Raw genomic sequence first — 26,266 nt, forward strand, 5'->3', positions numbered from 1 at the left:
ATAATATACTGTATTTTTCCATTTTCAGATTTTCTCCCCTTCTTCATTTACTTTCCTTCCCATCTTCTTCCACATCACCACACTGGACACCAGTGCCGACACACCACACCACCACCGCCACACTGCTACTGATGTCGCACCACCACCATCGTACCCCCATCACATTATCACCCACTTCTTCTAAGATTACTAGAAGGAAGCAAATTATCATATTTACCAATCAAATATGGCAATGGTATACATGTCAGACAAGTAATTTGTTTATCTACATAGCAGGGTGAAGGAGAAGAAGATGGGATTGGAAGAAAGGTGAGGAGATAATACTAAAAGGTTGGATTATTAAAAAATAATTAAAAGGTGAGATTAATTTGAGCTAATGGTTTAAAGGTTGGATTATTAGAATCAATTTTTCCTTTTATGTATTCATGAAGTGCAATAGTTTGATTTGAGGATTATTATTATTTTTTGTCTTGAAAGTTGAAACTCTATTACTTCCTCCATGCTAAAACAAGTGAAACACTTAGTATTTTAGACCATTTCAAAATAAATTAAATGTCACTTTATTTAACTGGTATTTACTTCTCTCTTCATTACATGGATCCCTCTTTTCTTTCTCTGTATATCTATCCTCTATCCATCTCCTAAATCCTTATGCCAATTCCCTATGTTTCATTCATTCAAAAGAACAAGTTTGATTTTTGAAGATATATCATTGGACATTTTTGAGGGCATCCCTTCTAATCAAGGGCGGATGCATGTTAGTACTAGTGGGGTCAGCTGACCCCACTTGAATGTAGAAATTTTGAAAATTTTCCTTATATAATTTGATACTTTTTGAAAATTTTCTTGTAAAATTAATTGTTTGAAACCATTAAAAATTAGAAATTTTATTTTGACCCCACTTAACACATATTCTAAATCTGCCACCGCTTCTAATCTCATTCTTCCAACCACAAAGCTAGTACTATTTTTCACTAGTTTATGAGCGAGTTCACTCATTGTACACCCGGGTGTACCATGAGCATGGTACACCCAGGGGTATTTTTGTAATAAATTAGAACTTCAGGTGCTCATTTGACACCAAATTTGCTCATATGGGCATTTTGCTCATTTACTCATTTGCTCATTTGTAATAAAAGTGTTTGCTCATTTTCTTAAATGAGTAGAAATGTTTGCTCATTTGTTCATTTTACTCATTTGCTCATTCACTCATTTTGCTTATTTAGAGAAAATAGTCTTGGGTGTACCAGGTGTACTATAAATATTAACTTGAATAGACTCTATAGCTAGTATCCTAGAATTGACAAAATTAACTTGATACGATCATATGATCCAAACCATCACGAAATAGATGGGTAAAAAGCTAAAGTAATAAGATTTTTTTTTTTTCTATGAGATGACTTTGTACTACTTTTAAGTTTTACACGTAGACTTTGGGTAAACCACAATATATTAGAGTGATTATTTTGGCCTGGCCCGTTTTTGGGCCGGGTTTTGGGCAGAATTTTTCAGTTCGCGGTCGGTTCGGCCCGATTTTTTTGGCTTTGGGCAAGTCAAAGACGACTTTTTAATCTATTTTTTGGCCCGCTAATTTAGGCCCGAAATAACGGGCTTTGGGCACAAAAATTCGGCCCGAATTTAGGCCAGGCCCAACCAATGGGCAATTTTTTTTTTTGCCGCAGCCCGACCCGGTCCATAATCACCTCTACAATATATCCCTTCACGACGATCTCACTGCGCTCAAACACAAAAGACAAAATGCAAAGTATGAACCTATTTATGCCAAAGTTCTAAAAATTACATCGGAAAGCACAAATAGACTCAAACTAGTATAAGACCCGTGCGATGCACGGTTGATAAAATTGAATATTAATTTTGTATGAATTTCTTTTAGTTTAATTGAAATAATAGTGAAATCTTTTATATCAGGTAATTAATTATTGTCATCCAACAACACAAACTTTAACAGCTCCATTTAATAGTAAAAACTTTAATGTTAGGGGAACTAATCAATACGGAAGTTAAGAAAGAATGTCATGCTTATCGTTTCTCGAGAGCAGCTGCCTCATCCTTGTCTAGTAGCTTGCAACCCGCCCCAATCACCATTTTCCTGGAATGAGCATGTGATCCTCCTCTAGAACGAAGAAGGAAGACACAGAAACAAATAGCTCATGAGGGTTGAAGAAATCGTAATAAAGAACTGGGTGGCAAGCAGCTGATTAGGCTGTGGGAATTTTGAAAAGGAGTAGACATTCTTTAATAAAGCTTTGATGTTGGGTCCTTATTCGACATAAAGAAAAAGCCTTGACAGAGCTGTGAAACAGCATTAAGATCCTTCTTTTAATTTCTTCCTTTTAGTTGAATATTAGAAAGGTGAGCAGAGTATTAGGCAGTTGGTGAGGTAATAGCTCACAAAGCCAATGATGGTTGGTATGTAGCATAAAATTTTATATTAGAGCAGATAGTCTTGTAAGTATATGAAATTTCGTCTAATTTTGGGGTAAATTATATGAACTTGTTTTCTTTTATATAAGTAATTAAGATGATAGTAATTACGTTCACTATAATTTCCTTAGGCAATCTCAAACTTTATACCTCATCTATGTCGTTGTTTACACCCCGCATTAAAGTTTTTACTGCAAGGTGCACCCATTAAAATTTGCATCATTAATTGCACCCAAACAAAAGTTCGTTGGTGTTGTTGAGGCCTACACATACATAATTACATGGCCCAAATACTCAACTTGTCCAAGACTAAACCATGCTAGAAAACTTTCTAAAACCAAAATTAACCCAACTCAATGATAATTGAGTCTAATATGTATTTATTTATTTTAACAGTAAAATCTCTTTGCAATATATCAAATCTCGACTTGAATTACACAAACCAGATGAAGTGTGAACATGAAACCTAAATTAACAGGTTGCTTTATGTCAAACACTCGTGCAATGCATGATTTTGAAAAATATATTTAAATATTAATTATGCAATAAGTTAATAAAAATTTAAATATTTCAAGGTACTATTTACTTTAGAACACTGCAATATAAATCAATTCTGATCATTTTATACCAATTTTAATTAGTACAATAAATTTGAATACATTTAATTAGTTAGCTTAACAATATTTGTGTCAATAACATAGCTTAATTTAGGTACCTACATATATACACCTCCTCATGAGCTACACTTATTTTATTTGAAAAAACTTATCATACTTCATATATCATATTTTAAAAAAAAATTGCATTGCCACACCATTTTGTCATCTTATCTTAGATAAAGACATAAAGTATTGTAACCTTAGCATATATTTTAATTCATTTTTTAATTAATCATTAACCATACTCTTATACTAATCAATATTGTAAATTAACTTCATTATCATTAGCATCTTTATCATCAGATCATCAACATCTTCATCATCAGATCATCGTCATCAACTTCTTTTTATTGCTATCACCATTATCATCTCCATTGACGACAACATCATCACCGTCATTCATCAACGACCACTGCAGCCCAACCATCCACCACCGCCGACAACTAACCGCCATCACCAAATTCATCCCAAATTCGAACCCAACCATTACCCAAGTCAATCCCCAAATTCGAACCTAACAACTCACCAAATTCATTCCCAAATTCGGACCTATCAATCTTCTCCAATCAACCCCAAAATCGAATCTAATAACTTACCCAAATCAAACCCCAGATCAAAAGACCCAAATAAAACCCCCAAATCAAACTTGTAACCCACCAAAAATAACCCCCAAATCGAACCTATCAATCCACTCCAATCAACCCCAAAATCGAGTCTAACAACTTACCCAAATCAAACCCCAAATCGGGTTTCAACTTTCAAGTTTGAGTAATAGAGAATGAAGAAGGATAGAGAAATCCAAAGCTTTGAGTAATAATGAAAGGGTGATAATTATATATAAAAAAAAAGATAGAGAAATGTGCTATGAAGATGAAGGAACTGAAAAGAAAAGGGCTAGTCATAAATAATTTGTATTGGAAACAAAAGAGTCTAATTTCTTTTTTCAAGGAAGAAGCAAGTTCAGTTTTTTTTTGGGTAAACTGAAAAGAAAAGGGCTAGTCATAAATGATTTGTATTGGAAACAAAAGAGTCTGATTTCTTTTTTCAAGGAAGAAGCAAGTTCAGTGTTTTTTTTTTAAAAATGCCACATCATCAATACATTTAGGCGGGAATTAAATTAATCAGGACATGCCACCTAGGATAGTTTTGGGGGGAAAACTGAACTATGTATTCTCTTTTAGTATATAGTAATAGATTGTACAAAGTCATTCACCTCATTAATGACCTCAATAACAGTATTACAGTATCAATTAATAACAAATACCGACATGCATGAAAGAGTTTTACAAACTCAATTATATTAGGAAAACGATATATACAGCCCTGGAAATAAAGATATTAAGCAATAAATTAGCATAATGACATTAGTTATGTCATAAATTTCTTAACTAATACTATAATAGGAAAGTACATATTTGATGCTTATGTGCAATCATAAGGACGGCATATATCAAATCTCTTGATATTATTTAGTTTTTCGAGTTAATATTGCACTTGAAAGAGAAATTAAGAAAGGATTAATATATCTATGTTACTATGTATACATACATATTTACAAGATTTATCTAATGTCATGAGATCGGATCGGAGTTTTATGATCTTTGAACTGACGTCTCAACAACTATTGCCCCGTTTGAGATTCATCACCAAGCTTTTCTTTACTTACACTACAATCATCCAAATAAAGATCTTCTTCTTTATTTTGAACTCTTTCTAAAATTTGTCTTACATCTCTTGCAATATATTCCTCTTCACCATTAAAAGACTCAAAATCACTCTCATAAAAAACATTATGAATCTCTCTTAAAATTCTTAAAACCCTAGCAAGTTCCTTATCATCTTTATCTTTTGCTTGCTTCTTATCACATTTATATCTACCAATTTGAATTATGTTGTTCTTATCAGATTCTTCCCAAATTTCCTTTTTATCATCCACAATCAAAACAACATTTTCATGTGATAACACAATATCCAACCGTTTTTGTCGCTCGTTTAAGCAATCTTGCTTGGCGATCACCCAAGTAAACCTTAAGGAGGGGACCTCGGACATAAGTAATTCCGCCATTATTATATATTCGTTTGCATATCCACGCGATCCCATCGTGTAGATTGACAAGTCGAACATGGCCTGGCCTTAACTTCACCAATTGATCATCAAATATTACGTGAAATCCATGCATGGCTTTCATGACTTCTTTCTTCTTTTTCGAGAGACGACGGGGAGAATGAAGTAGTGTATGATCTAAATCAAGTACTAGGTGAAGTTTCTTGCGGTGTATAAGGTCCACCAAATCGTCGTCTCGAAGGTGATTGATTTCTTCAATGGTAAGTGAAAAGTCATGGTCAATGTAACGCAAAGGTATAGTTGTGGATGAATTATTTTCATGGCGGGACATCGAGGTACCAATATCATCATACTGTAACTGAGAGATGCTTCAGCCATGTTTTTCCTTAACTCTGTCTAATTAGTCTTGCCACAATGAGAATGCAAGAATTGTTCTTTGTTGTTGCCGAATTATTGGCGAAGATGTAGGCTATATGTTAAGGTTATGAAGAAAGATAATACTATAGAGTATAGAATAGGGTTTTTATAAGAATTTATAATATGATGTGTGTTTATATATAAACTGTGTATTCCTAAAAAATGTTATAGGAGTAGGATTTGTAATAACATATATCATCCAAGGATCAAGTACACAAAACTACCAACGTATAGAAAATGATAAGTTGGATCATTGACTATTAAATATTAAATATATATATATATATATATATATATATATATATATATATATATATTATATATATATATATTATATATATATATTATATATATATATATAAAGAAGATGCAATATATTAGGAAACCTAAAGAGAGTCGGATTACACTGTACAAAGTATTATCCTAAACCTATAGGAGGAGAAGTCTATTAATAATATTAATCTTGATTTTATAAAGGTGTATTATTTTTCGCTTTTTATAATTATAAAGTGCTTACACCAAATATTTTTGACAAATTTGTTTTCACCAAATACCTTAATGTTTCAAAATTTTATCATATACCCCTTAGTTTTTACATTTTCTCAAAACTCAGATGTATATGGTGAAGTTTCGAAACATCGAGGATATTTAGTAAAAAATAGTAAATTATATATAATTTATTCTAATTAATTGTAAAATGTAGTCATACTATCATCACAAAGTCTTAAAAAAGACGGTCTCACGTTAGTCTTAACATGAGACCTGACCATCCCAAGAGATATATATATTTTTAGAATACGAACCGTGTCTCACAAATTCTCACGATAATATTTTGGCGAATTAGTTAATATTTTTGGCGAATTAGTTAAGAATTTTAGCACAATAGTTTACAGCTGGTAATCTTTATGCAGACTTCCATTATTTTTTAGTTAACATATTCAATACATTAGTTAGTGTTGTTCTATAATTAGTTAAGATTATTTGAGCATTATTTTGGTTTCTAATATAAATGAAGAAACAAATTTTTAGAATATAAAATGTCAAATACAAAAGACAACCTGAAAAAATAACTTAAAACAACCTAGCATTTGGACTAATTATTGTACCAATTTCAGTTTGGTTCTTGGAATTTATTTTTTTGGTCTTCTCAAAATGAATTTTCTTTCTTGCACTTCTTCTCTTTGTTTTTGAAACATACGGGTATAAAATAACCAATGTAGTTGTCCTTGATGATGAGCGTCGTTCTTCTACGATTGGTTTTGTAGTTAAGACTTTATATATGATTGCAAGAGTATTTTCGTAAACTTCTTGGAGTGTCTTTCTTGCATCTTCATTATCTTGACTTTTGAGAATGAGATTGTAAAACTAATTTTCTCGCGGTTTCATATCGCCATGTGGTCACATTGATTTATCTATTCATTTCTCTTTTCCACACTTTCCACTTTACATATCTCATCCACCTTTTGCACATATACTCCTGTAATATTTTTGTGAATGAACGCATGTGCATGATTCCCAATGCATAAAATATAACAATTGTAGCAGCATAACTATTACTTCATATTATTTAACTATTACGAATAAATTAATAACTAATAACATTTAGGTATTAGCTATGTTTTTCAAATAAAAAGTTAAACTTTCAAATGCAAAAGTTAAGTTTTCGGTACCAAAAGTGATCTGATTTGTTTCTTCAAAGTTTTTGTAAGTGCAAGTTATCATCTACAATGGGCAGTATAGATTACGCTTTTTGATGAATATGTATCAAACTCTTCTTTCACTTCAAACATGATAAACATCTTATCAGGTGAAAAAACAAAGTAAGTGTTTGTGGACATTGTCATTACAAACTCGTGCTCAAATATTTTACTTACATCGAAATTAAACATCCAATGCATGTTGTATGCAGAGAATGGAGGAGGAAAGAGAAAAAGGAGAGAATGTTTATGTATATTGAAGTTAGGGTCAATAAAAAGCATTATAATCTGGAATATATGATATAACTAATATACTCCAGTGCTTAACTAATATACTCCAACGCTTAACTAATATACTCCAGCGCTTAACTAATTCATCCAGAAACAATCTAAGGCAAACATAACTAATAGGTGCAAGTGCTTAACTAATTATACTGCTGGTTTGATGCACGTGCATGCTGTCAGCATGACATCAACGGTCTCACGTTAACACTAACTTGAGACCGTCTCTCCAAAAACGGACTCTACTATCATATAGCATTACTATCATTTCTATTCAAAATTCATTTCAATCCAAAAGTTATTTATTCACACAAATTCATCAAATCATACAGTAAAACCTTTATATGATTTGACACACATAGTATGCATATAAGACTAGCGGATTAAAAAAAACGGGCAGAAGCAATTAGTAGATCCTGGACCGAGGTGTAGGATGAGTATCCTATATCAGCTCCAAAACGCAAGGCAAGAAGGATGAAACGCACCATTCAACATGCAAAAAGTAATTGATTTGACAGCCAATGTACATTCCCATTACATCCAGTGTACATGTCAAAAATTCAAAAAGTAACTGATTTGACAGTTACTGTTCACCATTTAATAACTAATTTGATGTCAACCGCCATCATTTCCCCCCATATAGTGTTCACCACTTCTCTCTTTTCCACACTCAACCTCCTTGTACATTATTGGTTTCGTGATTGTTCATTAACGAAATCAAAATGTACAATGACAACCCCCAGCTGAAAGTAACCCAATTCCTGAAGCTGATGTCAAGTGAGTAATTTACAATCTTTGTACACTGGTGTGTTGATGTTTGTTCACTAATGAAATTCAATATATACAATTACAGTCCCATACCTCATAATGCTCCAGATGCCACAATTCAAAGTGATGAAATTCAATATGTTCACTGGATACGAGTCAATGTACAATATTGTTTTATTGAATATTGACTGATTATGACTCACTGTACAATGTTATAGCAAGATTGCTCAATTTATATGCTTGAATGTACAATGTTGTTATGACTGAATGTTTAAGGTATTTTATGAAGCTGATATTGTTCATGGGTTATAACTCAAAACTAGTTATTATGCCCGGCCAATGCCCCGGGTAAGAAAATTTTCATTTATTAATATTGTACTTTGATATGATATCACTAAATACAGCTTGGTCTAGTGGTTAAAACTTTAGTACATGAACTTGAGGTCATGGGATCAAAACCTATACTATGCAATTTCTAATTTTTTTCATTGTACATGGATTACATGAACTAAAACTTCCTAGGGAGAGCGCCACGTGGCACCGTTCCTGGTTTACGCACGCCTTTTAATATATTAGTATAGATATATACATTATTATTTGATTGAATGTTCAATGGATATGACTCAATGTACGAATGTTCTAGCAAGATTGTTCAATTACTAAGCCTGAATGTACAATATTATTATGACGGGATGTTCAAGTTATTTTATAGAGCTGACCCTATTTTGTGTACATTAAAGTGTGTATGACTAAATATACATTAGCTTCACTAACATGGATGCATAACATATTCTATATACACAAACAAAATAAAAAAAAACTCAATATGGGTACTAAAACAAAAGGTCAACATATAACAACATGATTGTAACCCAATTAATGTACAAGAATGTCAATATGTGGCTGAAATTTGTGGAACTAATCAACTGCGGAGCTAGATATAAATGTAGCAAATCCGGGAAATAATATCAATATGTGACTAGGAGAGGAGAGAGAAAGAGAGCTTAAAACTAATGGCAGAAGTGAGCAGCTGTAATACTAATAGTCTTCCACCTTCAACCCAAAGGTATGTTAATTGGACTAAAGAGAGGAAAATGAAATCATATTCATACCACTCTTTCTTTTTAGTTTAGTTGCATCACAAATTCACTACTTTGTTTTCGTTATAACTCATGTCTTACATAATAGTTTCCGTTATGATTTTAGTGGCTCTTTATTGTATCTTTCTACAATTGTTGAGTTTATTGAATTTCCACAATTTCATTACACGCATAAAAGATGTTTTTGTTTAATTAATGTATATTATCCAATCTGTCCAAAATTATTGTTCTCATTTAATTGAGTTCTCTAGAATCCCTATTTTTTTTTTTTTTTTGGAGGTGTGATAGTGTTGTATTGTAGCTACAACGTATTCCTAATTGTTGTCTGTTTTAAATGTTATATTTTGGGAAGAAAGATGAGCAATTGGTGATAGTCTAGTGGTATTGGCATTACCTTCGATTCCAGAGGTCAAGGGATCAACTCTCACTGTTTGCAAGGAGAGATCCCTAATTTCCCCTTCCTTCCTCCGTTCTTTTATTATTGTAACAATGATAAATTTACACTATTTATCACCACCCCTTAACTATGTATTGTGATTTTTACACAAGAAAAAATATTGTCATGTGGAGTTCTCGTTAGATTCGTTTTGATATATACTTTCAAAATATCAAATTTTTATAATTTTTACTAAAAAGTAATTGAAGATATTGATAATTGAAGATGTGCATTAACAAGCGTGAAAATTCAGTTGTTATAATAGAAAAAGAACGGAGGAAGTATATCTTATAACCGTTATAAATTTTGAGTTTTTCTTTGTATTGTTACATACTTACATAGTGTTATTGATTCATAAGTTAATTTTGATGGTGGGTTTCGAGCCTTTGACCCATCAGAATCTAGAATAGTGGGGAACTCAAAGTAATTAAGCCCTTTCTTTAATTTACTTAATTTGCTATTTGAATTTCTTTTGTCTAGTTGCAATCCATTGGTCACATAGTAATTTTTTAGAAATGTTTTTCTTTTCTTTTGCGTGAATTGTTGTAAGATTAATATATTTTCAACTACATAATTGTTCCTCTACTGCTGATGGTTGCTATTTAGGATAAGTTTTCTTCACCTGAATTTTGATGATGAACTTATCTTATCTGAACTTGTTGAAATTTATCTGTTATTTGTAATTTTGCTTAGTATATGAATTGATCGTGCTGATGCTATCAAACACAGAGCACACACATTGTGGTAAAAACTAGGAACAATTAAATAGCAGCTTTTAGTTTTCTATGTGTTACATCTCCCTCGCTAAACTTCTTGCTCTCGTAGAAATTATTGTCACTACAAGTCTATAACATCCAATGGCCCTAGTCTAAGAGGGAAAAATTACTTGGTACTTGCTATGAAGTCTGATAGAGTAAGATCTATTCCTGGAGCCCCAACTATCAGCTTAAACTTTTGGTTGAGTTGGTCTTTTGATAAACTGATGGTTGATCTATACTTTATCAAAGTCTCAACTTTGGCACAGTAGGGCCGTTGTATTAGATTGAGAGAGTAAACGTCTCGAAATTGTTCTCCTTGTTAAATTAAAGGAAAGCAACATCAATTTGCCTTGTTTGATTATCTAAATAGAGGAAGATGTCAAGATGAATCCCAACCTTTCCCTCCAAACTCCCCTATTGAACACTCTCATGAAATATTTTCTCCAGGTTACTAGGGAAAGTGGCACTCATAACTGGAGGGGCCAACGGAATAGGAGAAAGTATCGTACGTACATTCCACAAGCATGGTGCAAAAGTATGTCTAGTAGATATTAATGACGAAGCTAGCCAACGCGTTTGTCATTCCCTTGGTGGAGACGAAAACATATGTTATTTACACTGTGACGTTACCAAGGAGGATGATGTTAAACGAGCTGTTGATTTCACAGTAGACAAATTTGGCACTCTTGATATTATAGTGAATAATGCAGGATGTATAGATCCTCCTTTTACTGACATTCGTAATGTAGACAGCTCTGATTTGGAGAAGGTGTTGGATGTCAATGTGAAAGGTGTTTTCTATGGGATGAAGCATGCTGCTAGAATAATGATCCCATTAAAGAAAGGCTCCATAATTTCTCTCTGTAGTATTGCATCTGTCATGGCCGGCATAAGCCCTCATGGATATACAGCATCCAAACATGCTATTTTAGGTTTAACAAAGAATGTGGCAGCCGAACTAGGACAATATGGGATACGAGTCAATTGTGTTTCTCCGTATGCAGTTCCAACCGACTTCTCCATGGGTCATCTTCCCAAGGACGAAAGGACCGACGATGCAATTGCTGGTTTCCTGGCTTTTGCTGGCAAGATAGCCAATCTGCAAGGAGTAATTTTGACAGCTGAAGATGTGGCAAATGCAGTGGTTTTCTTGGCAAGTGATGAGGCCAGGTATATAAGTGCCGAAAATCTTGTTATTGATGGAGGTTTTGCATCTGTTAATCACTCTTTAAGAACCTTCAAATGATTTTATGTTGTAGCAGCTTTAAGCATCAATATAATATGTATAATTATGCAATCACCAAGATGTAATTACATACATCCTATGTTTTTTTTTCCTCTGTTTGGTCTCGGTTGATCAATTAGGTCATTAGTTATTTTTATTTAAACATTCATTGGAAGATAATTTCCGTTCAATATAATTCGGGTGAATAGAACATAACCTTAATTATAAATATTTTGGAGATAATTTACAGCTGGTACTGAAAAGCATTTGTCATGTTGAATTGAAGTTTCAATTTACAGAAGCTGAGCTCAGAATGTTACCTTCATATTCTCTTCAGAAGGTATATGTGCAAAGTTTGTCTGAGGGTACTAGATGCTATTGGGATAAGAGTATAAGACCATCTGGGAAAGAATTGCCATTCCAGAACATAAATTTGTTGCTTGGGTGGCTATGTGGAATAGACTAAAAAGTAAAGTTCAGACTTTTCAAAATGCTCAAATTCTCAGCAATACAAAGGTCAAAATATAATGGCTTGGCTGTTACTATATTCATCTCAATGTTGTCTTCAGTATATCTTTCTAATATTATTCAAATTAATACATAATTACATGATCAAAGATAATGGTCAAAGTAATACCTTAGAGATTGTAAAAGTCAAACAACATAGCTATCCTTATCGGTAAATACCCATTCAAGAAACCTTTTTCTTTTTCCCGGTTTGACGCATAAACTTAAAAGCTGACAAGTATTCTTATCAAACAGTTTAGGGTGTAATATTCAACTGGTTTTTTTAGATAAAATAAGTTGGATATAAACGTACTTTTAACCGTTTAGAGACATGAATGAGGAACATGTGTGTATACTCACCATCTTGCTCCCATGATACACCCAAACTTCTGTCAAAAGTAAAAAAGATCTTAGCGAAGTGAGGCTTCATCATTGTTAGCCTAATATCATATGATTCTTCCTTGGGATAAGTGGTTTTGTTGCCTTTGGAGGTAACCATCTTTTCTAGCCTTTTGAAGGCTTCCTAAACATGAGTTTAGGTCAACTCCTTGGTGGGACCCATAGCAAAGGAAGCCTTCAAAAGGCTAGAAAAGATGGTTACCTCCAAAGGCAACAAAACCACTTATCCCAAAGAAGAATCATCTTATCAAAGTTGTTTGTATGGGGATTTCCAACAGTATAAATAGCACCAATCTCATCTCATTAATGAATAGGTATTCAATTCTAACCTACCAAAGTTAGAGCAGCTCTCTCCATTGATATTTTTCTATCTCTATCTCACTCACATCTTACTAAAGCGTTGGGCGATCTCAGAACAACCCCGATAGTCTAACCTTGTTTTGCAGGATTCCGATGTACGAATAACGGAACTCAGCATATTCTTGGGACCCACATCAAGTCTTTCGACCTTCAACGATCCTTAATTCTTTAAGTAGAAACAATCATAGTTAGAGAAGATGTAAATTCATAAATATACGTGAATGTATGTACACACTAATATATGATTTATTAATATTTCAAGGTTCACTTATATTACATTGATTCTTCAATGATTCATATTAGCCGATTTCAACTTATTTTGAAATTAACTCTTTGTTATTATTATTATTATTATTGTTGTATCAAAAATTTATATTGATTATCAATTTCATTACTTAGGTTTCGTTTGTTACCGTTTTTTGTATTGAAAACTAAAAAACCAAAAACCAAAAATAAGAAACCAGAAAAAGTGATTTTCACTTTTTAATTGTCGGTTTTCAAAATCATCATATTTCCAATAAATTTAACTAATTTTTTATTCATTATAGAACATATATCATATGACTTTGAAAATCAAAAAATCAAAAAAACAGAAAACTACAGTAATATTGAACGCGTCTAAGTTTTCAGTTTTAAAACAAATAACTGACATCTCAAAACTAATGTAAGTACAGGGAGATGATGTATTGTGATTGTACCCCACTGAAACCGAAAAAACAAAAGTGACAAAAAATTTGACAATAGAAAATACACCGACCCACATGTAGCAAAAACGTGGTCTTTTTAACGCTTCAGAGTTCAAATTCAGTAAAGATGAAAGACACTTGCGTTTGCATCTCACTGAGAAATAGTGTCAAAAAGAGTCAAAAGAGAGTCAAAAGAGAGAGAAAGGAGCTCCCACTAGTTGACGGAAGAACTAATGGAACCACTCACAAGCTGTGTGAATCCTCCCTTGCCTACTCAAAGGTAATTTCAACTTCTGTATTTTATTTATTTATTTAAAATAAACTCTTTTGTTACAGCTTAATTTGTATCATTAGTTTGTTCTTTAATCCCTGCAAATCTTTTGAATGAACTGGGTTTGAAGATTGTAACTTTAAATTGAGGTTAGTGAGTTATAAATATTCTTCTCTACTGATTAAAAGCTTGCTTTTTAAATTTATTTTATGAATGTTATTACTTCTTTATTACTAGAATAAATTCTAGATCAAGTTGATGTATTTCTCCAAAGAAAATAAGTATTTGGATGCCATCTTTGGTGCCTGCATATAACTTGACTACTTGATGATAAGAAATTTATTGGTCTGTTTTTTTCAGGGGTTCCTTAGTTATCAAAGATTTAATGCACTATTTAATCATGATTAATTAATAAATGATTTTCACTATTTTAGGGATGTAGAGTTTTTTTTTTCTCCTTCTTTTGTACTTGAGCTGTAGGCTAACTTGAGGATTTCTTGTGTTGGTGGAATGATGACTTGCTAGTTGCTAGTGAGATGTATGTTTAACAACTACTAGTATGTTATTCGGCCTACTCGTGTTGGACATCAGTACATATCAAGTGTCGGATTTGGATTTTTTATGAAAATTGTCAAATTGTCCACATCCGAGTGCTGTGGATTAAACACGAATACTTGAGGTGATATGAAGGGTCCAAATTAACATATACGATCAAATCAGAGTCGGTATCACTTGTCAGCACAATTTTGTACTAATACTTTGCCTATAGCTTGAACAAGAGTTTACAGTATGAAGCAATGGTACCTTTTGGAGTTGATTCTCTTATGTATTATAACTAGTTTTTGTCCTGGGTTATACGCCCCGGATTATTTACTAATGTGCATTTGAAGTCTTTAGAAACATAAATATTTGTGTTTAAATGATTTCCCCCCCATAAAAACCAACATGAGCATTGTAGTGTAGTTGGTTAGTGCATTAGCATATCAAATGAGAGGTCATGGGTTTGAGTTTTGAAACACACATTTTTATTGTTTAATGTCTCATTTGATTTGTGTGGTGGAGGGAAGGGTATATGTGGCAGCATGATATTTGTTTGTCTTGGGTTTTAGATATGTGTTGGTTCATGACACAGTACAGTTTTTTTTTTTTTTGACATTAAACGGCGTAGGATAGATTAATTAGCGCGCATAGCCCTAATAGAGTTTACAGGTTCGCTGTTTTGGCCATCTGAGTTTGGCTCCAAAGATTTATCAGCCCTAATAAGTTTACTACAAGCCAAGTGGGGGGTTACAATACATTCAATTCCATAAAATCTACAAGAGTCTTTTCTTGCAAATCTCGCCATCTCATCTGCGGGGGCGTTGGCTTCTCCTTTTTTCATGCATGAGTGTTCCTCCATCCTGCTCTAGGAGCATCCTGCAATTTTTTATGATTCTCGTTAGTTGGTCCTTACTTTCATCATTGGAGTTTATCCCAGTAACTGCTTGGATGCAGTCCGAAGCAATAATGTAATCTTTCCAAGCTTCTTCTCGTTCCCATTGAAGGCTGAGGAGTATGGCTTGGATTTCAGCTGTTTTCGAGTTCCTGCATAAACTTTTTGCAATGAAGCCCTTTATCCAACTTCCCGTATCCGACCGACATAGGCCTCCAATACCTATAACAAGATTAGAAGCCATGTATGAAGCATCTACAGTTTTTTTTATCTGTATAGCTTAAAGCCGATGGAAAGTTATATACCTTTTGATTATCCATTATTTTATTCCAACTAGTGAATCTTGGGTTTCTGAAATTTCAAACATAAAATCTTTTGCTTCACTGATGTAGTGTGTTCAGACTTCAGATTTTGAGTCAATTGTGGTGAGATTTTGAGTCAATGCACAATTGCATTAAAGGGATCTTCAATTTTTATTGTTCCACTTGTTAGTGTAGATTGAATAAACAGTTCTCGTTCTTTTCTGGTGCACTATAAGCTTCCCTCATATATCACGGATTTCTTCGTATTGGCTCCCTTCTATGCCTCATTTCATATGCTGAAAGGTACGCATTTGTTATGTTCACCATTCCTTCAGGTGGTTCTCTCAATAGCCTCTTGCCCAGTTTCCTGTGCTAAAGATACACATTCATGAGGAATTAATATATAAAATCTCTGATATTTCGATCTTTTCTTTGAAACTCTTTTAAGTTCCCCTTCCATCTGGTCCATTGTAGTCAGTTTGCCATGGACTATGCTGGACAATAGTGCTGGCAGCCATTTCTTGGGTGGTTGTTCCTGTAGTTTTGCCTTTGATTCTTTCTGTAATTTGTGAACATATTGATCATGCTGAAAATGAAGCACAGTCCTGGTGGTAAAATCTAGAAACAGCATATTGGTTGCTTTCTACATGTATAGCATCTTCTTTTGCGTTGATTTATGAAGTATTGGAAGGTCCCTTTGACTTCCATGCACCACCTCAAAAGTCTTCCCATGATATGATTTAGCTATCAGAGAGACAGAAATCCGAAACCTCACTCACCTATGTTATGATATATGCGAGGAAGATTTTCTATATTACTAGAGATTTGCATATGGTGGCTGAGGTTAGTTATGGCTACCCATCTGCATTTGAATGCACTGACTTTTGGTACTCTTCTCAGCTATTGAGGGCATTTTCTTTTAATATCTCGTAAACATCAAACGAGTTCGTGAAACAAATCCCTGAATGCAATGCATGTCAAAATATCCATAATACTTCTATTGCATCTGTGTGTACATGAGGCCTGAAAGGGTTCAGAAACGCTTCCTTTCATTTACGTGGTTAAAATAACTGATCATGTATTCATTTCTAAGAGGACTTAAGACTAAGACCATAGATGATCTATTAGAATTAGCTTAAATGTTGTGTATCAGATAATGGGTTGATTGGGAACCACCTTTCCCTTTTATAGGGCAAATGCTGTATACATCTGATTCCCTTTACCCTGTCCACTGCAAGAGCTTCTTTCAATTAACTAGGGTAGATCTTGTTGTAAATGATGAATAGAAGCTAATAGTCTTGCTCTTTTTTTTTAAGATTCTTTATGCTTCATGATTTGTTATACCTTATAATTTAACAAATAATCTGGAGCATTAATGTAAGTGAAGTGATGAGGTCACAATGAAATAAAAACCCCAAGAGATTCTTGCATCTTGGGAATGTAGTCCTGATTTAATCGGGACACTGATATACTTTTTTAACAAATAAAACAGGAGGAATCCCGGTAATTATTCCAGTATTTAGTATCAAGCTCTGACAATGATGAGGAATATGTTCATGTGACACATTGCATATTATAATGTGTTGGACTACCTACTTTCATACTGAAATGTGGTTGTTAATTGGGCTTGTATGTTGAAACAGGAACTTCGGCCTTCACAAATGTTGACATGTCCTTATATCGTGCCTTTATTTCTCCAGGTTACTGGGAAAAGTGGCATTGGTGACTGGAGGAGCCACTGGTATAGGAGAGAGCATCGTGCGGTTGTTTCACAAACATGGTGCAAAAGTATGTATTGTAGATATCAGTGATGATGCTGGCCGACGCCTCTGTGATTCCCTTGGCGGTTACCCGACAATTTGTTTCTTCCATGGCGATGTTACTAAAGAAGATGATGTTAAACGTGCTGTTGACTTCACAGTTGAAAGTTTTGGCGCTCTTGATATTATGGTTAACAATGCAGGGATCACGGGTCCTCCTTGCGATGACATTCGTAATGTGAACCTCTCTGATTTCGAGAGGGTATTTGATGTAAATGTGAAGGGTGTTTTTCTGGGGATGAAGCATGCTTCTCGAATAATGATCCCATCAAAGAAAGGATCCATAATTTCTCTTTGTAGTGTTTCGGGTCTCTTAGGGGGGCTTGGCCCACATGCATACACAGGATCCAAACACGCTGTTTTGGGCCTGACGAAGAGTGTGGCAGCTGAACTAGGATTGCATGGTATTCGGGTCAATTGTGTATCTCCCTACGCGATTCCAACGAACTTGGCCTTTCCTCATTTGCCCGAAGATGAAAGGACAGAAGATGTTATTGCTGGTTTCCGGGCTTTCAGTGGAAGCAAAGCCAATCTGAAGGGGTTGGAGTTGACAGTTGACGATGTTGCTAATTCTGTGCTTTTTTTGGCGAGCGACGAGGCAAGGTATGTAAGTGGAGATAATCTTATGGTTGATGGAGGGTTCACAGTTGTGAATCACTCCCTACAAGTCTTCAAATGATTTATGTTGCCTAGTCTTCTAGCAGGTGATTGTTCATCACATTGTTTAGATTTGAATAATTGGTATGTATTTGGTGATTCAAATGCTGGTCTTTGAAATATCCAAAAGTTTCACACATTCGTTAAGAAAATCGCATATGTGATATGCCTCGGGTATCATCTAGTGACTAGTGACTAGTGACTAGTGAGTAGTGACTAGTATTCAATAGTTGATAAAATTAGTACTATTTAAAGTCATTGAGTTTTAGCGCCAATATAAAATGGTCCAATCAACGAGGTTTAAATGATAGCATTGGCATGATAACAAATTGGCGTTTGATAGTTTGTTTGTTGAACATAAATGTTGACACACACCACTATCAAATTGACAAATTGTCAACATTTACTATAGTTTTAGAACATATATGTTAACACACACCAGTATCAGTTTATCAACATTCTACTACAGTGTTACCTAATTCTTTAAATGCCCTGCCAATTGAGAAAAGCGAATTATGGTCGACTTTAGTTCATTTTTGGCCCATTTTGGGCGAATTGGCGAAATCAAAAGGCGAATTAGATAACGAATTAGGTAACATTGTTCTATTATATGTACATCTGATTGTACCATCAAAACTAATTAACATCTGGATTTTCCGGTTTCACCAATCACCACCCTCCTTCTCAAGTTACGTGGAGTCGAACTCGAACCCTTGTTTACAGATATTACAGTCTCCAATTGAATGATGTTGAAATGTGTGCCATTGAAAGCAACTCAATGGAGAAAAGAGACTACAACCAAATCTAAAACTAAATAAATACATATGAGTTAAGGAAGTAAAGGAACAGAAAAACCGTACCCGTAAAAAATGTGTCAAATATTCTAGAATTTTAAGAGCAAACTGGTATTTTAGAAACAAAGTATGGTATTCAATCCATCAGAAATCAATTGAAGAATATGATATTTTTACTGAAATTGGAGGTAGAAAACGAAAAAACAGAAGAGGAAAGAAAACCGATTAGAGATTAGTAGACAAACATGTTTTTCTTTTTATTATAATAAAGTTCAGATTAAGAAATTAAAACTTGAGTGGAGATTAAGAAACTAAAAACATGATCTTTGATCATTGATATTATTGAAAACATAATTTAAGGCACAAATAAACTGATCTATGACTAATTGGTTTGTAGATGGTTATCCTAGCGTGTTGTTTATGCCGATTTTGTACCAAGTACTAAAAAGGTTTAGGTGCCAACAACAAAATCAACATACTGATATTTAATGACATCATAAATAAAATGAATTGAGTAAAGAATAGAATAATGAAGGAAACAAGAAATTGTTGACGCGGAAAACCCAAAAGGGAAAAACCGCGGGTGATGCTCCTGATCACCAATCCACTAATATGACGTTTGAAGTAGATGTTACAATGGTAGCTGATTACAATGATGATGGAACTCAAAGTATTTAGAGAGAAGAATAACAGGTGGGTGTTTTCTAGAGAGAGACGATGGAAGTGAAAATAAAGAACATAAGTCAAAACTAGGTTACAAATTATGTATATATACTACTAAGAAAATATCTCCCCAGCTGCTTTAGAGTTGTTCCACAATTTAAGGGCCCCGTCAGCGTAATCCCGTACATATCTCAACCGCCAAGAATGACGCCAAGTAACGTCGCTTGACTCAGTCTTCCCACTCCTTTGCCAAACTGCCACATTAATTAGAAATTCGAAATATTTAGGGAAGCCCGCCTATTCCAGAAAATCGAGGGCCCAACAATTGCCCCTGATTGACGCGTGTCCGAAACCCAGTTGTAAGAAAACCGTCAATCATCATGTTGGGAAAACCGCCCACTTTCTCCACTTCCACACGCTTCTCTATTTAAGAGAGTCCCATCATCCATTTTGTCCTTTCACACCCCCCTTTCTCACCAACTCACTTCTCTCTCTTCATTAAACTCGTTCTCTCCCCAAACGGCTACTTCCTCAGGTGATTTCTTCAACCTCTTGAAGATCCAAGAACCAGGTAACTCCTTCTTCCTAAATTCCTCCGAATTTGTTTCTTTAAATGGCCCCCAAAGAAAATCTCCCCAAGATTAGAAAATCAAAAAGAACTTCAAAAATGGCAGAAAGTTCAGATGAAGTAGTTATTTTAGAGACTGGGGTAATTGGGGGAAAGAGTATCGCCAGCGAATTCACTGAAGATGATGTAATTACTCTAATAGAAAAATGTATGTTGCCCGAAAAATGTATGACGAGGATTCCCGATGAAGAACAACGACCCGACGACTGCCCCAGTGGGTGGGTAGTTTTGTATGAAAACCCTTTCAAGATTGGGTACTCCCTTCCCTTTAACTCTCTCATGACTCAACTCTTAACTGTCATGCAAGTTAGTCCAGGCCAAATTATGCCACTTGTTTGGCGTGTAGTTCATGTAATTGACAAATTGGCCCAAGACTCGAATGTAGACTTCACCCTAGAAGACCTTCTATACATGTACGACATTAAAAGAGTAGAGGTGTCTAGGTACACTTTTTTCTTAAAACTAGGAAAACCATCTTTGGTAGAAAATTCTGGGGCTAATGACAGGGGATGGAAGAAAAGATATTTTTTTGTTGAGAAGAATTCTTTGGGAAAGAGCTTTGAATACTTACATGACGGATGGAATTCCAAAGGTAATTATCTCTCATCGAATAATTCTCTTGTTTATGCTGTTGACTCGTCTAATTTCCCCTGTGATTGCAGAAATTCTGCCTTGCCCGTCGAAGACTCGTCTCTTAGCAGAGCCAAAATCAACCAACTTCTCAAGAAATATTCCCCTAAGGAAAGAACATTCCGCAACAAGTTTGAACTGACGTCGTCAGAAGGAGACGTCTTGCCCCAATCTACAGAAGAGCATACAACCAACACTAGTCCCTCTATGGCGTCAGGTAATGTATCTTACATACTTGTCTCGTCATTTTTTGTCTTCATTTTTTTTTCTTTTTTTTTTTTTTTTTTTTTCACTGACATCACCAAACGTCCTCCAGAGAACACCATGTCTACTAGATCAAAGACCCCTACCGTCGGCCTCTCTGAAGCGGAAATGCTAGAACGGGCCAGGAAGAGGAAACAGGCCGCAAGTGCTTCTGCAGTGACCCCGTCATCCATGGGCGCTCCCAAGATTGCTAGGACGGCACCCAACAGAGACCCCAAACCTGTGAAGACGCCTCTTGGAGAAGGAGAAACTTTTACTATCTCCCTTCCCAAGAACTTCTGTGAAATCACTGCCCCGACAATCTTCCCGTCGGCGGAGAAGCTGGCGTTTCCTGCACCTCAGCGTCGCCTAGCCAGCTTGCCCTTGCTTACAGTGGCGAACGAAGGATTGGCCCTGCAAATACATGTAAGCCAACTAACACATGTTATGTCATTTAAATGTTTCGTTATGTACTTCACTGACGTCGACCATTTGTATAGGCGTCACAACATTCTCTGGCCCTACGTTCTGCTGCCCTCACTTTAGAGAAGGAATGCAAGACACTCCGCGAAAAGTTGGACCGGTCTTCGGCGTCATTGACAGCGGCAGAAAAGAAGGTGACGGAGCTGTCCGAGGAGTTGGCTAAGAGAAAGGCCAGAATGCTAGCCATGTGATCAGCCTGGCGTCGATGAAGGAGGAGACGGACGCCACAATCGCCAGCCTCCGTGAAGAACTGATGGACGCCGCTAGCCGATACACCTGGAAGACTAAGGCGAGGCTGATGAAGCAGTTCCTGGAGGGACAGACGTCGAAGTGGACGCCTGAAGCAGACATCCAGCAATTCCTGGAAGTTTTTGGGACGCCGGAAGATCTGATCCCTGAAGGCGAGAGTAACGCCGACGTCATGGCGACGGCGGATTCTGGCGTCAATGCTGAAACTGACGGCGCCGCTTGACTCTCAATAGTTCCTGCAAGGTGCTGCGTCACCGATAATTGTTAATTAGCTTTTGCAATAGTTGTTTCAAGGTGATATGTCACCGAAACTTTATATTTTGTGATGTTTCTTTTGCTACACTTTAGTAGTTTTGCTTTGTATGTTTTCGAAACGATGTTATGTTGTGTTCAAGAATTGTGTTGATGTTACGTCATGGTGTGTTTGTTTGCAATGAATGTCGTCTTTGTTTAATTCATGAACACAAGCATACATGTATGTATGTATGTACAACGTTGTAAGGTACCTTGGTAGTGTGAACCAAGTGATGTTTTGGTTGCAATGAAGGGATAATCGCACTTCCAACCAAACACACTGGCTTGCGGATGTCATAGATGTAAATGTCGTAGAAATCGGACGGGGAAGAACGTCTATCTGACCATGTGGGGATTGCCCCTGTCCGTTTGTAATCGTAACTGTAAGACGTTAGACCCCGACAACGTCGATGTCTGATGTCATACTCTTTATTTGTGCAATGAATGAGCCTGTAATACTGCCAACATAACTCACATACAAATGTTAGTCAAGGAAATGACACAATACATACTAGAAACTAAATGAAACAACGTCATGACATGTTAAATGTAATATTACCTACTCTAATTATCTAGTACGTGTCGACATTATCAGTTAAAAATGGTAGCGTTTAAGGTGAACGACATTCCAGCTTCTTGGTACGAGTTTGCCATCCTCGGTGCAGAGACGATAGGCGCCGTTGCCTACTACTTTCTGGATCTTGTATGGGCCTTCCCATGCAGGTGCTAACTTTCCTGCATTGACTTCCTTAGTATTTTGAAAGACTTCCCTCAAGACCCAATCTCCGACGCTGAATGTTTTAGCCTTGACATTTTTATTAAAGCTTCTAGCCACTATCTGTTGTTGTGACGCCATTCGAACAAGGGTCGCTTCCCTCAATTCTTCACTTGTCACGATGTCATGACTTAATTCTTCATCGTTCCTGTCTGGTGTCAGTAATCCATAACCGATGTCGGGATACGTACCTCAGGGGGAAGGACAGCTTCATACCCATAGACTAAGGAAAAAGGGGTCTGCCCCGTCGCCGTCCTGGGGGTGGTTCTGTTCGCCCACAAAATTGACGGAAGCTCCTCTGCCCACTTACCTTTGGCTGCTTTGAGACGCCTCTTGATGACTTTGAGGACTGACTTGTTACTAGACTCAGCTTGACCATTGGTCTGAGGATACCTAGGCGTCGCGGTGCTAAGTTGTATGTTCCACTTAGCCAAGAAATTCCTTGTGGGCGTGCTTATGAATTGAGAACCGTTGTCACAGATGATTTCGGAAGGAACGCCGAACCTGCATATGATGTTACGCCATATAAAAGTAATAACCTCTTTGTCGCGTACCTGGGTGAAGGAGTCAGCTTCGATCCATTTGGAAAAGTAATCCGTCAGAGCTAACATGAACACCTTTTCCCCGGTGCTTGGGGGAGTTTTCCGACGATGTCCATTCCCCATCTCATGAAGGGCCAAGGGGTGATAGTAGGGTGTAGCCTTTCTGCAGGTTTGTGTGACATGGCGGCATGTCGCTGGCAGGCGTCGCATTTCTTAGCGTATTCGACGGCGTCGCGGCGCAACGTCGGCCAATAATATCCCATGCGTAAGGTCCTGTTTGACAGGCTGCGTCCTCCCGAATGATTGCCGCAACATCCGTCGTGCATCTCTTGTAACACTTGCCGGCATTCGTCGCCGTCGAGACATCTTAGGTATGGTCCTGCAATGGACTTCCGAAAAAGTATACCGTCAAGTAAAACATACATAGAAGCCCTGAATCGTACCTTTCTGGCTTGCAGCTTGTCTTCGGGGAGGGTGCCATCCTTAAGATATTGGATAACGGGGTCTGCCAGCTTGTTGACGCAGTAGCAGTATTACTGACGTCAATGTCGTTAACGTCCGTCGCGACGTCTTGGCTTTATCAGCTGTGGTTGCTTTGTGGACCGCTGGTGCTGACAGATGTACTATAGGTATGCTTTTGAACCCTGACTTTCTCATGGCTGACCCAATGTTTGCCAATGCATCTGCTTGTGTGTTTTGGTCCCTGGGAATCTGAAAGATGTCAAATTTGTCAAACAATTTTACCTTTGACTGGACAGCGTCCAAATATGCCGTCATTTTGGAATCTTTGGCGGCAAATTCCCCTTTTATTTGGCTGACGATGAGCAATGAATCACTATATGCTTCAACTTCGGTAGCTTTTAAGTCTTTAGCCAGTGTTAATCCTGCTAACAATGCCTCGTACTCTGCCTCTTGTTGGTAGCCTTGAAGTCGCAACTGACAGTCGGCGCTATGATGTCCCCTTGTGGCGACTTTAGCAATACGCCTAAACCGGCACCTCGAAAGTTGGAAGATCCATCTACATGCAAGATCCATTTACTGTTAGTCGTATTAACCTCAAGCATACTTACCTCTGTTTGGGCTATTGCTTCTAGTGTAGGGCTAAAGTCAGCCACAAAATCCGCTAATGCTTGCGACTTTATTGCTGTCCGAGGTTGATAAGTGATGTCGTAGCTGCTCAGCGTTATTGCCCACTTGCTCATTCTGCCCGTTAGTTCTGGATGTCTTAGAATAGACTTGACGGGATAGTTAGTTTTGACATAGATAGAATGTGCTTCAAAATAATGTTTTAATTTTTTAGACGCCGTTACGATTGCCAAGACAAGTTTTTCAAGAGAAGAATACCTGGTTTCGGCGTCGACCAAGGACTTACTTACATAGTACACTGGCAATTGCCCGTCTTGTCCTTCTCTGGCTAGGACGGCACTCACCGATGATTCGCTGACGGCGACATACAGCTGTAATGGCTCGTCGGCTACTGGCTTTGACAGCAATGGCGGCGTCATGAGGTATTGCTTGAGATCTTGGAGGGCCTGCTCGTGTTCTGGCGTCCAATTAAATCCTTTGTTTTTCTTTAGGAGCTCGTAGAACAGTCGACATTTGTCGGAAGATTAGAGATGAAACGATTCAACGCAGCGACACGTCCTGTTATTTTTGCACTTCCTTTACGTTTCGCGGCGATTGAATGTTGAGGATAGCCTTGATTTGATCTGGGCTAGCCTCTATGCCTCGTTTCGTGACAATGTACCCTAAAAATTTACCTGCAGACACTCCAAAAGAACACTTAGTGGGATTAAGTTTCATGCCATACCTTCGAATGACGTCGAATGATTGTTGTAAATGTGACACATGGTCGTGGGAATTTTTAGATTTGACCAACATGTCATCTATGTACACCTCCATGGTGTCCCCTAGCTGGTCTTTGAACATGGCGTTGACCAGTCGTTGATAGGTTGCGCCAGCGTTCTTCAGTCCGAACGGCATGACCTTGTAGCAATAAATGCCGCGATCGGTGACGAATGACGTCTTCTCTTGATCTTCAGGATGCATGAGTATTTGATTGTACCCTGAGAAGGCGTCCATGAATGACAGCAACTCATGTCCGGCTGTGGCGTCTACCAGAGCATCAATGTGCGGCAGGGGAATGAGTCTTTGGGACATGCCTTGTTGAGGTCAGTGAAGTCTATGCAGACCCTCCACTTCCCGTTTTTCTTACCTACAACAACGACGTTAGCTAACCAATCAGGATATTTTACTTCCCTTACCTTACCGGTGTCAATCAGCTTTTGTACTTCGTCGTTGATAATTTGATTTCGCTCTGGGGCGAACTTGCGTCTCTTCTGTTTGACCGGTTTGTGGTTTGGATCAACGTTGAGCTTGTGTGTGATTACGTCGGGATCTATCCCTGTAACGTCCTCATGGGACCATGCAAAACAGTCAGCGTTAGTTTTTAGAAAGTCGATTACCTGTTGACGGACGTCGGGGATAAGGCGGCCCCTATTTTGACCGTTTGATCGGCCTGTTGGGGTCCAAGATGACCTCATCTACTTGCTGCTCGTCGAAGTCTTGTTCCCCCAACGTCCCTGTCTGTAATTGCTATGCTTCTGATTTTCTTGGCTTCAAGGACGTCTTGTAGCATTCCTTCGCGATCCGTCTGTCCCCTTTGATTTCCTGCACTCC

The 26,266-nt window shown here is 36.7% G+C and overlaps 3 protein-coding genes and 1 pseudogene across 3 annotated transcripts; 3 read left to right on the plus strand and 1 right to left on the minus strand.

The window, feature by feature from the left end:
• Positions 1 to 4,725: 4,725 nt before the first annotated feature.
• Positions 4,726 to 5,669, minus strand: LOC125495465 (RNA polymerase II C-terminal domain phosphatase-like 5; annotated as a pseudogene).
• Positions 5,670 to 9,255: 3,586 nt separating this feature from the next.
• Positions 9,256 to 11,964, plus strand: LOC104888541 ((+)-borneol dehydrogenase 2). Its single transcript, XM_010673561.4, has 2 exons — positions 9,256 to 9,399; positions 11,075 to 11,964. The coding sequence occupies exons 1-2, from the start codon at positions 9,347 to 9,349 to the stop codon at positions 11,871 to 11,873; spliced, it is 852 nt and encodes a 283-aa protein (XP_010671863.1). The 5' UTR covers positions 9,256 to 9,346; the 3' UTR covers positions 11,874 to 11,964.
• Positions 11,965 to 13,875: 1,911 nt separating this feature from the next.
• On the plus strand, positions 13,876 to 18,438 carry LOC104888543 (xanthoxin dehydrogenase). The gene is made up of 2 exons (XM_010673564.4): positions 13,876 to 14,084; positions 17,510 to 18,438. The coding sequence occupies exons 1-2, from the start codon at positions 14,038 to 14,040 to the stop codon at positions 18,306 to 18,308; spliced, it is 846 nt and encodes a 281-aa protein (XP_010671866.1). The 5' UTR covers positions 13,876 to 14,037; the 3' UTR covers positions 18,309 to 18,438.
• Positions 18,439 to 21,047: 2,609 nt separating this feature from the next.
• LOC104896955 (uncharacterized) lies at positions 21,048 to 22,401 on the plus strand. The gene is made up of 2 exons (XM_057393241.1): positions 21,048 to 21,670; positions 21,745 to 22,401. The coding sequence occupies exons 1-2, from the start codon at positions 21,209 to 21,211 to the stop codon at positions 21,916 to 21,918; spliced, it is 636 nt and encodes a 211-aa protein (XP_057249224.1). The 5' UTR covers positions 21,048 to 21,208; the 3' UTR covers positions 21,919 to 22,401.
• Positions 22,402 to 26,266: the final 3,865 nt, after the last annotated feature.

This window comes from Beta vulgaris, chromosome 3 (genome assembly GCF_026745355.1).
Source record: "Beta vulgaris subsp. vulgaris cultivar EL10 chromosome 3, EL10.2, whole genome shotgun sequence".
NCBI classification, from domain to species: domain Eukaryota; kingdom Viridiplantae; phylum Streptophyta; class Magnoliopsida; order Caryophyllales; family Amaranthaceae; genus Beta; species Beta vulgaris.

Excerpts from the sequence above, each read along its gene's own strand:
- LOC104896955 (XM_057393241.1), top strand. The coding sequence starts at position 21,209 with ATGGCGTCAGGTAATGTATCTTACATACTTGTCTCGTCATTTTTTGTC. Across the intron at positions 21,671-21,744 it reads GATTGGCCCTGCAAATACAT|GCGTCACAACATTCTCTGGC; the intron begins GTAAGCCAACTA and ends CCATTTGTATAG.
- LOC104888543 (XM_010673564.4), top strand. The coding sequence starts at position 14,038 with ATGGAACCACTCACAAGCTGTGTGAATCCTCCCTTGCCTACTCAAAG. Across the intron at positions 14,085-17,509 it reads CCTCCCTTGCCTACTCAAAG|GTTACTGGGAAAAGTGGCAT; the intron begins GTAATTTCAACT and ends TTATTTCTCCAG.
- LOC104888541 (XM_010673561.4), top strand. The coding sequence starts at position 9,347 with ATGGCAGAAGTGAGCAGCTGTAATACTAATAGTCTTCCACCTTCAACC. Across the intron at positions 9,400-11,074 it reads CTTCCACCTTCAACCCAAAG|GTTACTAGGGAAAGTGGCAC; the intron begins GTATGTTAATTG and ends TATTTTCTCCAG.